Source organism: Rhinopithecus roxellana, chromosome 6, assembly GCF_007565055.1.
Source record: "Rhinopithecus roxellana isolate Shanxi Qingling chromosome 6, ASM756505v1, whole genome shotgun sequence".
In the NCBI taxonomy this organism is placed as follows: Eukaryota; Metazoa; Chordata; class Mammalia; order Primates; family Cercopithecidae; genus Rhinopithecus; species Rhinopithecus roxellana.
Window position 1 is genome coordinate 79,617,446 of NC_044554.1, and position 15,253 is coordinate 79,632,698.

The following is a 15,253-nucleotide window of genomic DNA, read 5'->3' on the forward strand; positions in this document are numbered from 1 at the left end:
CTGTGCCTGGCCAAGTTTGCTTACATCTGCCTTTGAAGCCCTCTAGAGAATTTATTGTATCCTTCAGCTTCGTAATTTTTTGCTACCAAGAAAAAAAATCCCAAAAAGTTTTCTGTCACTTTATTGGAATTTCTATTTGTTCATACATCATTTTCTTGACTTTGTTCACATCTTCCTTTAGCTCTTCAAGCATCTTTAAGACAGTTGTTTTAAAGTATTTGTCTAGTAAGTCAGCCATCTGGTTTTCCTCTGGTATGGCTTCTACTTATTTATTCTTTTCCTTTGAGTGGGTCTTAGTTTCCTATTCCTTTGTATGCCTTGTGATTTTTGTTGTTGTTGTTGTTGTTGAAAACCGGACATTTGCATCTCATGATGTGGAAACTCTGGAAATCAGGTGCTTTCTCTTTCCCCAACTTTGCTGGGTTTTTCTTTTTTCTTTTTTCTTTTTCTTTCTTTTTTTTTAGAGCTAGTGTCTTGCTCTGTTGCCCAGGCTGGAGTGATATGTTGAGTTTATTTTTGATTATGAGAAATGTAGCTCAGGACACACGTGGGTATAAGATCAAGGTGGTGGCCATCCTCACATTGCAGGATGATGAACATTATTCAAGACAGGCTTGAGATGACATGTGGACCCTGAAGTTGGGCTAACCCAGCTGCAGTTCAGTAGTGGCTGAAGGGCAGGTGTATCATTTGGTTGTGACAAATGTAAATGAAAGGCAGTTGATCTATTAGATGTCGGGGATGCACAGAAATGGTGGGAGTTTGGAGGATCAGGTTTTGGGGCAGATGGGAAGTATGGTTTCTCTGGAGGGCCAAAAAGCTGGAAGCAGAGCAGTCACCTCCTGTCTGGGATTCTCTGCATACCAGTCCTGGGATGGACCATCTCCAGTGTTCCCACTGCTCTTGGATGATGCTGTCATGAAATAGAATCTGGGAGAGGTGGCCTAGCTGGCCAAACTTAGCTTGGGAGCCTGTTGCCTGTTGTGTTGCTGAGGGTCTGGGTTCCTACACCCTGTAGGGTTGGTTACAGGAATTACCCTCCCACCAAACCCATACATAGTCTGAGAAAAGCAGTTCCCCATGGGAATCAGTGCTATTGGGAAGGGGACAGATACTGGGCTGGTAACTGATCCCTATTCACTTTCAGGCACCATCCACATAGGATGGAAGCAGACAGCTGCAGGTCCCAGAAGCCAGGCCAGGGCAGAAGCTAGAGTCTGCCTGGAGGTGGCACAGATGAGGGCAAGGTGGGCTGACTCAGAGGCTGGGACCCTGGCAGGTACCAGGTGGACCCAGGCCAGGAAAAACAAGGGGCTACTCTCTAGAGCCTGGGTTGAGGTGGGTGTGGGTCTGGATTGCAAGCCACAGAAGCTAACTGGATCCAACTCAAGCGTAAAGTGGGTATCATTACAAGGATACATCCCTGTGGGACCCAAGGACAGGAAGGTGGCCCCTTTGCTGTCTTTCCTTCAGCCTCAGGGAGGAAGCAGAGAGTTCAAGGGGGGTCCTGAGAGAAGCATGGTGGAGGTGTTGCTGACAGCAAAGGGAGCAGCAGGTTAGATAATATTCTATTTTGGACCTGTGTGGCTCTTTGTGTCAGTGGCACATCCTGGGGGACATTCCACAGCTGGGAGGGGCAGGGCTGAAGTACCTTGGGAGATGGAAGGTTAGAGGCTGCTCCAGACACCTGGGACAGTGGAGACAGATCAACGAGTCCCAAGGAAAAAGACAGTGAAGGGTGGACAGTGTGTTGGCAGCAGGAGGGTGGGGGGCAGATAGGCCAGAAAGAGGAGGTCTTCTGCCATGCACACGCATGCATATGCACACACACACACATGCATGCACACCCCCACCACATGCACACACACACACACCCCTGCTACATACACACCCCCAACTTCCCACCTGCCATACCACCATGCACACCACACACTTGTGTCCACGCTCCCACCAGCATGGCAGCAGACAGCAGGCCAAGGACAGGCTCCTTCTCACTGCATCTGGCCTCTGCTGTGCACTGCCTCGGGTCAGCAGGGTGGGCCCTGTGCCGATGGCCTTTGGTGGGAGACACACCTTGCTACCCAGAGATAAACCTCCGGGCATGACCTGCTGCAGTTGGCAAACTCCTCGGTCCTACAGCATCTATAAAGGCTCTCAGCTTTTAGCCTCTACAGGGCTGGAGGTTTGTCATGTGCCTTCACTCACTCATGAGACATTTCCAGAGCTTCTGCTCTGTGCCAGGGACAGAGGTTTTCCTATCTTTGTGTTTGCTCAAAGAAAGCCATGGTGTGAGAGTGAGCAGGTAGGCCAGGCAAGGAAGAATGTCGGCCAGACTTGCACTGGGGGATGGCTTCCTGGAGGAGGTGACTCTGTACTGAGGCCTGAAGCCCATGGAGGTCCGGGAGGGGCTGGGGGCAAGGGGCCAGAATGCTGGGACAGCAATTCCCCTCACACAGCCACAGCAGCAAAGCCTGGAGGGGCCAGAGTTACTCCAGGGTAGGAGGTTCTTGGGGAGGCCACAGCCCTGACATCCTGGCCAGAGCTGCACTCCTTTCAGCCTGGACTGAGCTCGACTTGACCTCAGTACCCAGCACCCTCCACTCAGAAGGGCTGGCCTCAAGGTAACTCTCACTGAGACTCACAGGCACTCAGGGACCAGTGAGCAGTGAGTCTGGTGGGGTGGGGTTGGGTTGGCCTCCGTTTCTTGTAACGAAGGGTCAAAATGAAGAAAGGAACCCCAGTTTTTGGTGAACTTTTCTTAAAACTTTGTCAATGCTACTGTTTGTCTACATCAGAACACGGGCTAAGATGAGGTACTACTCATCTATTGCTGCAGAACAAACCTGTCGAATCTTACCGCCTCAAAAAATGCAGCGGTTTCTTATTTCTCAGATGCTGTGGGCTGAGCCGGTGGCTCTTTGTCCCTTCTTGCCTGAGCTTGGAAGTGGTCATTTGACTGGGTCTGGGGGTCCATCAGAGTCTCCTTCCCAGGGGTCCAGCCTCAGGCAGGGTGGCAGCAGGCCAAGCCTGTCTCTCCAAGTGATCTTTTATCCTGGGCTTTGTCTTATGGATGTCGCACGGTGGCATTCAGGTTCCAGGAAAGTGAGAACTACAAGGCTGAGGTCAACAAACCACAGGCCAGCCCAGATCTGGGGAGCAGAGAAACAGCCTCAGCCTTGTGATGGAAGCAGCTCCACATTAAATGATATACTGAACTCTTTTTTACTCTTTTTTTTTGAGACAGAGTCTTACTCTGTTCCCCAAGCTGGAGTGCAGCGTTGCAATCTCAGCTCACTGCAACCCCTGCTTCCCAGGCTCAAGCGATTTTCCAGTCTCAGCCTCCTGAGTAGCTGGGATTACAGGCACCCGCCCCCACGCCCAGATAATTTTTGTATTTTTAGTAGTGATGGGCTTTCCGCCTGTTGACCAGGGTGGTGTCTAACTCCTGACCTCAGGTGATCCGCCCGCTTCAGCCTCCCAAAGTGCTGGGATTACAGTCGTGAGCCACCTTGCCTTGAACTGAACTCTTGAAGTATCCTGTGATGACTCCCCAGTGGTGTACACACAGGGCTGTGGCCTCCAGGGGCTCTGCCACTCTGGGAGGTTGAGGGCATCTGGGGTACCAGCCCACCCCCAAGTCCATCTGCACATTTAATTGAGGGCTGCAGGGTCACTGCCCTGTGGGTATGTCCAGTGGTTCTGAGTTAAATCAGCTTTGCAAGGGGGCTTGCCCTGGGTTGACCTCAGACGAGGAGGCTAGGAGGGTTGGGTTGGTGCTATGAAAAAGTTGTATAAGTCAGACATCTTCATTTTAAGCTCCTGGATATGTGTGGGACACAGAAACTTCCAGGTGCAAGGACTCAGGTTGCCCATGGGCTCTCCGGGCTGTGTGCAGCCAGTTGATTCTCCTGGAGAGGGAGCCCCAGACCTACAGCCTCGCTGCCTTGTGCTCTGCTCTGAGGTCTGTCTGCACAAAGGTCGATAACAGGCTCAAACCCAGCTTCACTGCCTCCCAGCTGTGTGTGACCTTGGACAGCTTGCTTAAGCACGTGGGGCCGATACTCACACTGTATTGGTTGAGGTTAGTTTCTGTTGTGAGAATGAAAGACTTCAAATGACAGAAGCTTCCATCAGGTGGAGTTTGTTCTCTTCATGTAGCATCCGATGGGAGGTAGAGTTGGGGTGTGACGCCCCATATATCAGAGACGCAGCCAGACTCGGCTCACGGCTCCCCCATCCTGTGGCTGTGGCCCTCATCTTCATAGCCCTAGGAGGCTGTGTGCCAGCTAGGTGCTAGCCAGCAGGTTGGAGGGAGGCACAAACATCTGTCTCTTAAGGAGAAAACTGCCACCACACATAGTCATACCTGCCAGTGAGGGAGGATGAAAGTGTAGTCTTTATTCTGGGGTCGGGAGTATAACTACAAACATAGTCACCATGGAGCGTGAGAGGGCACCGGACTGCCACGTGTGCACTGTGCCCAGCAGCTGAGTGCCTGGGACAGAGGAGCTCAATGACCATCAGGTGCTGTCAATATCCAGCCCAGCCCTGCTTCACAGACAGGAAACCGAGTCCCAGGAAGGCACACACACAGGGAAACTGGGCCTACTCCTTGACTTTGCCCAAGGCCTCCCTGAGCTGTCCTATCCCTGTACCTCCACACCCCCAGCTTTTCCATCTAGAAGATTCAAGACAGTTCACTGCAAAGGAAGAGGTGAGTGTGTGCAGACCTACCTATTCCTTATGTTTCTCCAGCTTAACCAGGCCTTTGCAGTCTTGTGCAGGAAAATCAGAACATGGGGGAGTCCAGGTTCAGGCTGGGGAGGGTCAGGACTGAAGTGGGCTGTGGGCTGGCTGGCGCCCATCAGTCCCTGACAGTTACACTGGACAGTTAAGCTGGAGAAGCATGTGGGTCACATATTTCTCATGCCAGGGCAGAAATTTAAGAGCCTGTCTTTAACCTTATCAGTGGTGTTAACTCAGCTAAAGAAAGAATGTGCAGAGAGAGAGAGGGCTGGCAGGCTGGGACAGCGCAGGGACTGGGGCCCAGGTTGGGGGCTCAAGGGGTTGCAGGATAAGATCAGAAAATACAACACAAGGCTGGGCACAGTAATCCCAGCACTTTGGGAGGCTGAGACAAGAGGATCCCTTGAACTGGCGTTCAAGACCAGTCTGGACAACATAGCAGGACCCCCTTGAACTCTACAAAAAAGAGAGAAAGCAACACAACAGGGGCCTGACCCATGCTGACCGGGAGGAAGCCTTTGGGGAGCAGCCCTTGCTGTGCACCTGGGCCAACTTGGCCAGCACTGTCCATGGCAGAGGCCACTCACCCGCATGCCCTCCCTGGGCAAGGCTGAGGCTCTTGAGGGGTGGAACATCAGGTATGTTGGGGACATAATCAAAAACAAAAATCTCCTGCCAACGCAGAAAACCCTTCCACAAAAGAAGAGAAAAAAAAGTTTAATTACTGAATAGACATTAAACAGATGGCGATGCTCATCACAGACAATCTGCTAAGAAATTGCAAAGGCAGAAGGAAGTCTTGCGCTTGTATATAACCAGGTGCAACCCATCCCGTCCATGTTCTCAAGGGAAATGTTGCGGGTTCTCAGGTAAGCGGACTTGACAGCACCTGTGGTCACACACAGGTCTCTGTAAATCCCCAGGTAACTGGGGTGGCCACGTGGGTTTGCTAATTGCCTTTATCTAAAGGAAAAAAAAAAATAAACTCATTCCTTTAAGACTGGAAGTGTGTTTGCAACTTGAGCCAGGCACCGGGCTAAAGTTAGGCTCCCCGTTGCCCACGGAAACTGGGAGATAAAGATGTATCTCCCTTGGTGATTACACTTCAAATGGTGCCTCCTAGGTCCTTAAGGAGACATTCCTGGGATGTGAAACTTGAAAGAGGCTTATTTAGCTTTTTAACAGATCTACATAAAAAAAGTCCAGGAAGGAACTTGCAATTATAGATTTTCTAAAGAAAAAGGAGATGGGAAAGTCTGTTTTCTTTTTTTTTTTTTCCACCAAGGAGAATAAACTTATACTCATTTTAAATTTGCATTTGCCCTTCTGGTGCCTCAAAGCTGGGGCGAGGGCAATTGGGCAGCGCAGCGGACCCCTGCCCTGACTAGAGGCTGTCCTAGGGAATAAAATGCAGATTCTGACTTGAGCCCCAGGTGAGGCCTGCACTGCAGGGACAAGGCTCTCTCAGGCCTTTGTTTGCATCCAGGGTCTTCAGGGGTGTTGGGGCAGGGATGGAGGAGGGGAAGGTCGTACTAATGGGATAATGTTTTTTTTTTTGCCTTTTATTTTATACTTTTTTTAATGTTAAAAAGAAAAGCATAATTACCACAAATTGCAAAGGACTAAAGAAGTCTAGAATAATGAACGAATCACTTCAGTCTGGAAAGCAGATACTGTCAATCCTATTAATATTATAATACAAGCGCCTTCAAGTATTTTACATTTCTTTTTTTTTTTGTCCTTTTATTTTATTGTTTTTTGTTTGTTTGTTTGTTTGTTTGTTTTTTTGAGACGGAGTCTCGCTTTGTGGCCCAGGCTGGTGTGCAGTGGCATGATCTCAGTTCATGCATCCTCTGCCTCCTGGGTTCGAGCGATTCTCCTGCTTCAGTCTCCCAAGTAGCTGGGATTACAGGCACATGCCACGACACCCAGCTAATTTTTGTATTTTTCGTAGAGACGGGGTTTTGCCATGTTGGTCAGGCTGGTCTCGAACTCCTGGCCTCAGGTGATCCACCTGCCCCGGCCTCCCAAAGTGCTGGGATTATAAGCATGAGCCACCGCCTGGCCTTTTTTGTCCTTTTAAATGTGATATCCTAGCACATAATAAGGATAATGTACTACGAGCATAAGGTAGGGCCTTCTCTGCAGTGACAGATGACAAGTTCGCTTCTTCAGGGAAATGGGCTGGAAGTTCTTACCTTCTCTGCCATCAGCATGGCTGAAGGGCGAGAGAGTGGGGAAAATCCAGGTACCAGTCCACAAAGGAGGCACTCTGGGTTCCTTTCAGGAGGGTGCCAGATGATGCTTCTGCTATCAGACTTAATGTGAGTTCTTGGCAGAAGAGGAGAAGGGGCAGAAACTGACGGAAGTCCCTCCAGAGAGATGGGAAGGCTCTGGACAGTCCCAGTGAGGGCAAGAGGCCTCCTCATGCACAGTTAGGGGGCTTGAGCCAGAGCAGGGCTCCATGGGGAGACGTGTGGCAGGGACACCCAAGACCAGGAGCTCTGGGACATCTGGAGCGAGCGCCTTGGCTCAGATGGAGGTGTCCTTAAAGTGGCAAGGCTTCTGAGGCTTCTAAAAAGACAGGAAAGATGAGGGGCGGTGGGTTTATGAGCAGCCTTCTGGTGAGGCTCCCCTTGGGGGCCCCCAGGAACAAGTAGGGTGCAGGGTTGTGGTGGTGGGAGTGTGGAGGAGGCCGGTCCTGAGCCACACAGAATTTGGGCACAGTGGGGGCATTTAGGCCCTTTGGGTCCTGCATTCTTCCTCCCCTCTTCCCTCCCTCCCTCCCTCCCTCCCTCCCTCCCTCCCTCCCTCCCTCCCTCCCTCCTCCCTTCCTTCCTTCCTTCCTTCCTTCCTTCCTTCCTTCCTTCCTTCCTTCCTTCCTTCCCTTCTTTCTTTTCTTTCTCACAAGGTCTCGCTCTGTCACCCAGGCTGGAGTGCAGTGGCACAATCATGGCTCACTGTAGCCTGGATCTGGCTCAAGCTCCCTGAATATCTGGGGCTATAGGTGCGCACCACCACAACAGGCTAATTTTTGTATTTTTTGAAGAGATGGGTTTTTGCCATGTTGCCCAGGCTGGTCTTGAACTCCTGGTCTTAAGCAATCCTTTCTCCTCTGCCTCCCAAAGTGTTGGGATTACAGGTATGAGCCACCACGCCTGGCCCTGTTGCATTTCTTTCTTTCTCTCTGTTTTTTTTTTTTTTCTTTGAAATAGGATCTCGCTTTGTCACCCAGGCTGGAGTGCAATGGCAGAATCCTGGCTCACTGCTGCCTCAACCTCCCAGGCTCAAGCAATCCTCTGCCTTGGCCTCCCAAGTAGCTGGGATTTCAGGCATGAGCCATCATGCTTGGTTACCTGTTGTATTTCTTTTCTTTTCTTTTCTTTTCTTTTCTTTTCTTTTCTTTTCTTTTCTTTCTTTTCTTTCTTTCAAGGGAGACTTGCTCTGTTTTCCAACTGGGAGCTGTTGCCTGGCAATGGCTGGTGGGACCCAGGCCAGGACCACACAGAGCTCATAGTGAGCAGGGCCCTGCAGGCCTGGCCAGGGGGCATCCACCTCCCCCAGAAGGAGCTTTCCTTTCAGTGGGTGGACAACATGGAGCTGGTCTTCCCCCTCCTGGAGCTCTCCCCAGCTATGCCCACCTCACACCACCTTCTGTCCAACATCCTCAGGTGTAGACTGTTAGACACTCCACTTACAGGATGCCTGAGATTCACCTGAGGAAAAAGTTTAGTCTCACAAGTAATTCGTATGATCTCTGCTTTCTGGAAACAGCCTTCTCTCCTTTCTGTCTGTACTGCTAGAATACTCAGAGGCAACCCCACCCAAATGAAATTGGTTCCTTTTGAGGACATCAAAACTGCTACTCACTGCTGCAAGTACTCTCTGCAGAGACGGCTAATGCCTGCCTCAGAGTCTCCCAGAAACTGCAGTCTTTATTTATTTATTTATTTTTATTCTACTTTTTTTTTTTTTTTTTTTTGAGATGGAGTCTTGCTCTGTCATCCAGGCTGGAGTGCAGTGGCTTGATCTCTGCTCACTGCAACCTCCCCTTCTGGGTTCAAGAGATTCTCCTACCTCAGCCTCCCTAATAGCTGGGACTACAGGCATGCGCTACCACACCTGGCTAATTTCTGTATTTTTAGTGGAGACAGGGTTTCACCATGTTAGCCGGGCTGATCTTGAACTCCTGACCTCAGGTAATCTGCCCGCCTCGGCCTCCCAAAGTGCTGGGATTATAGGCACGAGCCACCATGTTCGGCCGGGAAACTGCAGTCTTAAATAGACATACTACACAGTCTAACTCAGTGCTTTCCAACAGGAGTGAAAGCCAGAAATGCAAGTCACTTATGGAATTCTAAATATTCTAGTAGCCACATTTAAAAAGTGAAAAGGAATGGGTAAAATTAATTTTAGTAATAATCCAATATCCAAAACATTATCATTTCAACATATGATATTACAATGATATTAATGATATTAATAACAAAAGTTATTAATGAGATTTTGCATTCTTTTTTGTATGAAATCTTCAAAATATTGTGTGCAGTTTACACTTGTAGCATATCCCAACTCACACCACATCTCAAGTGGCCAGTGGCTATCATATTGGTCAGTGTAGGCTAAACTGATGTCCTGAGTCGATGCCCATCTGTTTATCTCTATCCTTCTGTCTCTCTCTTTTGTCTCTCTCTCTCTCTCTGTCACACACACACACACACCACATACACATACCATATACATTCTACCCTCAGTTTATTCCAAACAACACTAATACAGGCAGTTTTGGTGTGGAAAGGGCTAACCTTATCAGACAACTACACTAGCAGTGTGAAAGGATTTTTAAAGCAAAATCTTGAATTGCATACTAAGTGAACAACTGCCAAATATTTTATTTACTTGTGAATTCACGTAGGAATCAATAAGATGTGACGGCCCAAGGAGCTGGGCAGTGCTCATCTTGTGGCTCATTCCTGGGCCTGGTTCAGAGAAGAATTCAAAGAGCCAGTGCATGTGTAGACTGTTAGGAATGCCCAGATGAATTTGCTTAATATAGGCAAAGTTGGCTTCTTCCACAAAGAAGGGAAAAATCAATTGTGCTTCCACTGGACAACACTTATTTGCATGTTTATAGAGAAGAATCATTGCCTTGCTATTAGTTATAATTTACAGAGTTGTGGCAGGGCGCGGTGGCTCACGCCTGTAATCCCAGCACTTTGGGAGGCAGAGGCGGGTGGATCAATGGAGGTCAGGAGTTCGAGACCAGCCTGGCTAACATGGTGAAACAGTGTCTCTATTAAAAATACAAAAATTAGCCTGGCGTGGTGTGCACATCTGTAATACTAGCTACTCAGGAGGCTGAGGCATGAGAATCACTTGGACCTGGAAGGCAAAGTTTGCAGTGAGCTGAGATCATGCCACTGCAGCCTGGGTGACAGAGATAGACTCTGTCAAAGAAAAAAAAAAAAAAAAAAGGAAAAAGAAAAAAAAGAAATAATAATAATTTACAGAGTTTTGAAGCAGCTCAAAGACAACGAAAGGTTCAGACACCCCATCAAATCAGATAACCGGACACCTATGATCTTTCTGGTTCGTTTCAGTCTTTCACAACTTACACCTGCAGAGCTTGGATTATAGCATGATCCCTTACTTTATGAAATCAGCTTGTTGAACAAGCAGACTCATGTGGTAGAATCCTAATGGTACTTGATTTTGTTCACCCAGTGTCCCAGCATGCTCAGTGGAGTGGGCTGGTGGCCTGCTATTGGGGTGGAAACTCAGGCAGTTTGTGACTTTTGTAATCTGTCTAAGCAACAGAAAATACCATAATTCCAGAAAGTCTCAAGTTTCCATTTAGTAATTAAACTGCCAGACCCCATAAAATCAAAACTGAACACCTGTCTGGGTGAAAATGCCTTTCTTCTTGGGGCCTTCAGGAAGAGGTGCCCCTCCTTTCTCACTCACCTCCTCCCCACCAACCCCCAGGTACAGGGATTGCAGCAGGGCTTGTGGGGAGGAAAGGAGGCAGGCTGAGAGCTCTTACTGGGCAGTCCTGTAGGCAGGAAACTTTGTACGCTCTGGATCTGGCTGAGGTTTGAGCTGTCACTGCCTGTCTCTCTGTCTCTGTCTCTGTCTCTCTCTCTCTCTCTCTGGTGCTTTGGATGTCCCCTGCTGCTCCTCTGGTACTCATGATGAGGCTCACTCTCTCCTCTAGCTCCTGGGTTCTCAGATGAAGGGTGACAGGAGCACTAACTATTGTCTCCTGAGAAGTCATCTCTCTACCCTCCAGCTGTTTGACCCTCTTACCCCTCACAGCGCATGAGGGGCTCAGGAGGCATGATGCCAGGTTCTGGGCATTTCATCTAAAAATGTGCATGTTCCCTGGCCCCTCGTTCGGTGTCCATGTTCCTTGTGTCTTAGTGCCTTGCCTGTAATTGCAATGAGAAGCTGATTGTGTTTCAAATGGGTACCTCTCTGCAGGGCCCATGTAGGGAGGCACCCAAGCCAGTGTATTGAGATGGGGTGCGAGCAGTGGGCCAGGGGAGGGTGTGTGGTTGCATGTGGGGGTACCAGGGCCACTGCCCACCTGCTGGGCTGTTGGGCAGAGTTTGCTGAGTGCCCAGCAAGCAGCCTCTTCTCTGCACAGCCCCAAGTAGCTGGGCAGTGCCCACTTTGTGACTCATTCCTGGGCTTGGTGGAGGTGGTGTAAATCCCACCCTCTCCTCTTCTAGATGGCTGGCCTTGGCGAGATGCTCACACTCTCTGGGCCTCAGTGTCCTCATCTGTGAACTAGGCATGATCATAGTTCACACTTCACTTGGCAGCATGGGAGTGAATCAAGGTGAGCTGGCAAGGGGCCAGCTCCCAGGAGGTAGATGGTGGCCATGATCATGGTGATGTGTGCACTGGGACCCTAGGATCCCCCTTGGCTGGTCCCCAGCCCATCTGTCACAGAAAAGACACCACAGCAATTCCAGTTTGGCAACAGAGTTTATTGAGGTGCCCCCCCGTGGGCCTGGCCCTGCCCCTCATTCCTCTTTCTCATCTCCATGGGTGATGATGTAGCATAGTGACTTGTAGTCGATGTTCCCCGCCAGGTCCATGGGTGTCAGGGCGAACATCTGCTCCACCTGCAGGGGGCGGTGGTGAGAGGCAGCCCCCTAGCTCCTGGCCCAGCCGGGCAGAGACCTCACCTGAGTCCTGTGGCCCTTCTGCCTGCCCCTGCATCTGTGCTTTGTGCCTTAGCTTTTCAACCCTAGACCCCAGACTCTGGGTTAATGTTTTTCTGTTGGCTGACTCTGGGCAGAGTGAGGAGTCGGTGCAAATGGGGGCCAAGGGGCAAAGGTCGCCCCTCCAGCCATAGGCACAGGCCCACCCCAAGTATATGAAACCTCTCCCTATCTGCTTTCCCCCGGGTCTGTGCACAGTCTCCCTGCCTGGCGCAACCTGCTCTTTTCTGACTCCACATCTTTACCCTCTAGGTCTCAACAGAGATGGCTCCTCCTCCAGAAAGGCCCCCAGCTCACCCTTCCAGCAACTGCCTCACTGGTACTGGGCTCTGGGTCATGGGTGAGGCCCAGAGAAGGTGCTGGGGATGGGTATTGGAGGGGCTGGGCAGCCTCACCTCAGCTGGAGAGAACTTGTCTGCCTGGGTCAGGAGAAGCTGCTTGAACCTGGGGGGAGTGAGGAGGGTCTGAGCAGGAGACTGCAGGGGAGTGGCTGCACAGGGAAGGTGGGTACGGAGGCTCTCATGGCGTAGGGAAGGGTTGGCCACACCCCAAAGAGTAGTGTAAGGCCCCGAAGTACAGGCAGCCCCCCTCACAAGGGGCCTCACCCCCCTCTCTGCTTCCACCACTGGGCCCCTCATCTGGCTGGGCCCACACTTACTCTTCCTTGTTCACCACCCCTTTGCCGCTGGGGTCAAACATGCGGAAGGCACTCAGGATGGCTTCCTCGGGGTCTGTCCCTGGGAGGCCGAGGCAGCCATGTGAGCATCTATGTCTCCAGCATCCCAGGTCCCCCCTAGCAGGAACTGGGCTGCATGAGGAGCCCCCCACATCCCAGAAGAGGTGGGGTATTCCCTAATATAAAGTGTTTCTCGAGGATCAGTGGGGCTGGGAATGGTCATCCTCCTGAGGCGGGCAGCCTGGCTGGGAGATTGGAATTTGGGGGTGGGGGCTGAAGGCACGTTTCCTGGCCCCAAGTCAGCACTGGGGTGACCAGTGCACATGGGATTCTGGGGCACAGGAGGTGCTTAGAATGGGCCATGGCCAGGAAGAGTCCAGGTGGGTCCAGATGGGGTGCAGTTAGGGTTCAGGTGGGGTTCAGGCAGGGTTCAGGTGGGGTTCAGGCAGGGTGCAGGCTCCCTGCCTGGCCAAGGGTGCCCAGCTCTGTCCCAGGCTCACCATTGAGCTTCTCCCCAAAGAGCGTGAGGAAGACCGTGAAGTTGATGGGACCCTTGCCCTCCTGCAGCATGGCATCCAGCTCCTCCTCTGGGACACTCACCTTCCCTGATGGGGGTGGGGCATGAGGTACACACCGGGACCCTGGGTGTCCCCCAGAAGGGCCTAGGCCACCCTCCCTCCATCCTGGCTGCAGGGGCTGGAGGGGCAGAGGCAGCTGTGGGTCGGGGAGGTGAAGTGGAAGGAAGGCGTGACAAGGGGGGAAGGGCAATGTGAGGAGATGGGGAGGAGGGGAAGCAGGGGAGCGAGGCGCTGTCCCCCCAGCCACTCCCATCCACCAAGCAGCTCAGGGCAGGGGCCCCAGTGTGCAGGATGGGGCTGGATGGGAGGTGGGTGCACGCACCCAGCTGGGAGTAGGTCTCCCTCAGGTCTGCCTTGCAGATGATGCCATCACGATTCTGGTCAATACAGCTGAAGGCCTGTGGGATGGGGGCCTTTAGTTGGGAGCAGCCCCCAGCTCTAGGGAAGGTGGGAGGAAGGGGAGAGGCCTGGGTGGTGTGAGGGGCAAGGTCAGGATAGAAGGGGGGTGTGTATGTGGGGTGGGGTTGGGCGGGCCGGGATGGGGTCTGAGGCTGCTGGGAGTGGGCACTCACTTCCTTGAACTCCTGGATCTGGGCTTGTTCAAACATGGAAAAGACGTTGGAAGAACCACGTTGGGCCTGCTTGGTGGCCGCCACCTTGCCCCGGGTCCCCGCCTTCCTGCTGGCCTGCAACACCATGAGTAGGGAGGGGTCCTCTCCCCACCTCCTCAAAGTCTCCCCACCCCACCCACCATGCACCATCCCAGAGCATTCCCAGGAGAGCCAGGGCCAGGATCCTCTTCCTCTCCCTGGGGACCACCCTCGACCTAACGCAAGCACAGAAAACTCTGTTCCCCCAGCCTAAAGGCCAGCACCTGGGAGACCGCCAGCCTTTCTTCCCCAGCAGGCACTCACCATTCTCTCTGCAGAGGTGTGGCTGCTGTCATGGTGGCAGGGCCCAGCCTTCTTTATGTCTCAGGCTTATCACCTGAAGGTCCAAATAAGGAAAGGAACAGAGGACAGGACCAAACTTGGCAGCCCCAGCCTGGGCTGGGGGAGGACGAAGGCCCTAACAGATTCCAGCCACATTCCTGATGACCTTCGTGTCCTCAACGTGTAACATCCTGCTGTCTATCCATCCTGGCAGGGCCAGGCGCAATGTCTGCCCAGAGCAGAGCAGGCTCAAAGCTCTCACCACCCTAGGTCCTGATGAAGGGATCCAGTTACTCCCATATCTGACCACCCCTCCTTGCCAGTCCAGCCAGAACCCTGACCAGTGCAAGAGGACAGCTGGGGAGGGTCAGGGGCAGTGGGTAGTTCTGAGAATGGTCTGTGGCCTGAGACCCCCCCTGGGCTGCCCAGAGGTTTTGGTGACCCTAGGCTCTGACCTTTTGCCCCTCTGAACAAGGGGCAGAAGGCATCCCTGAGCTAGCTGTGACCCCAAGCAGAACATTTTGCTTGGCTTTGGGGTAACTCTGGAGGGTGAGGGAGCTCCATCAGCTGCCCTCCCATGCAGTCTGCCTTGTCCGCAGTCTGCCCTGCTGTTTGGAACCTTGCCTTCCTCAAGCCCCATCTCAACCACACTACTTCAAAAAGCTCTCCCTAACATCCTCAGCGGGGAGCTTCTGGGGCACGTTTCCCATTTGCCTGGTGGCTGATGTGTTTGTATTCCTGGCTTCTGTGCCTCTCCTGAACACCCAGCCTGGTTGACATCTGGATCCCCTGAAGGCCTGGTGCACAGTGGGCCGATGGGCAGGCCTGCGTGATGCTGTTCCAGAGAAGCAGTCTTGCCAGCTTCTGGGGCCAAGGGCACAGCAGAGGGGCTGGGGAAACAGGGGACATCCTGGAGGCAGTGGGAGTGGGTCACCCCAGGCTGGGCTCACTGGCTGCTGCCCCACCACTGGAGCCAGGCCCATGTCTGTCAGTAGCTGACTGGTAGAGTGCAGGAGCTCTCATGTGTCACACCCAATACTCTTTTTATGTAACAAGAGTTTTCTTTTAAATTTCTTAAATTCCTTTTTTTTT

General features: G+C 52.0%; 1 protein-coding gene across 2 annotated transcripts; it reads right to left on the reverse strand.

The window, feature by feature from the left end:
* Positions 1–11,717: 11,717 nt before the first annotated feature.
* MYL7 (myosin light chain 7) lies at positions 11,718–14,175 on the reverse strand. 2 transcript variants are annotated; one of them, XM_010374558.1, is made up of 7 exons: positions 14,144–14,175; positions 13,802–13,915; positions 13,552–13,627; positions 13,152–13,256; positions 12,634–12,712; positions 12,371–12,419; positions 11,718–11,876 (listed from the first exon to the last, which is right to left on the reverse strand). In XM_010374558.1, exons 1-7 carry the CDS (start codon positions 14,144–14,146, stop codon positions 11,775–11,777), a joined length of 528 nt encoding a protein of 175 aa, XP_010372860.1. In that variant the 5' UTR covers positions 14,147–14,175; the 3' UTR covers positions 11,718–11,774. The 2 variants fall into 2 exon arrangements, with proteins under 2 accessions (XP_010372860.1, XP_030789249.1); XM_030933389.1 differs by lacking the exon at positions 14,144–14,175 and having other exon boundaries at positions 13,152–13,627; positions 13,802–13,911.
* Positions 14,176–15,253: the final 1,078 nt, after the last annotated feature.

Coding starts and splice junctions, on each gene's coding strand:
- MYL7 (XM_030933389.1), bottom strand. CDS start 13,482: ATGGGAGTGGCTGGGGGGACAGCGCCTCGCTCCCCTGCTTCCCCTCCT. Junction 12,713..13,151: donor CTTTGGGGAGAAGCTCAATG/GTGAGCCTGGGA, acceptor TCGGCCTCCCAG/GGACAGACCCCGAGGAAGCC. Junction 12,420..12,633: donor GGGGTGGTGAACAAGGAAGA/GTAAGTGTGGGC, acceptor CACTCCCCCCAG/GTTCAAGCAGCTTCTCCTGA.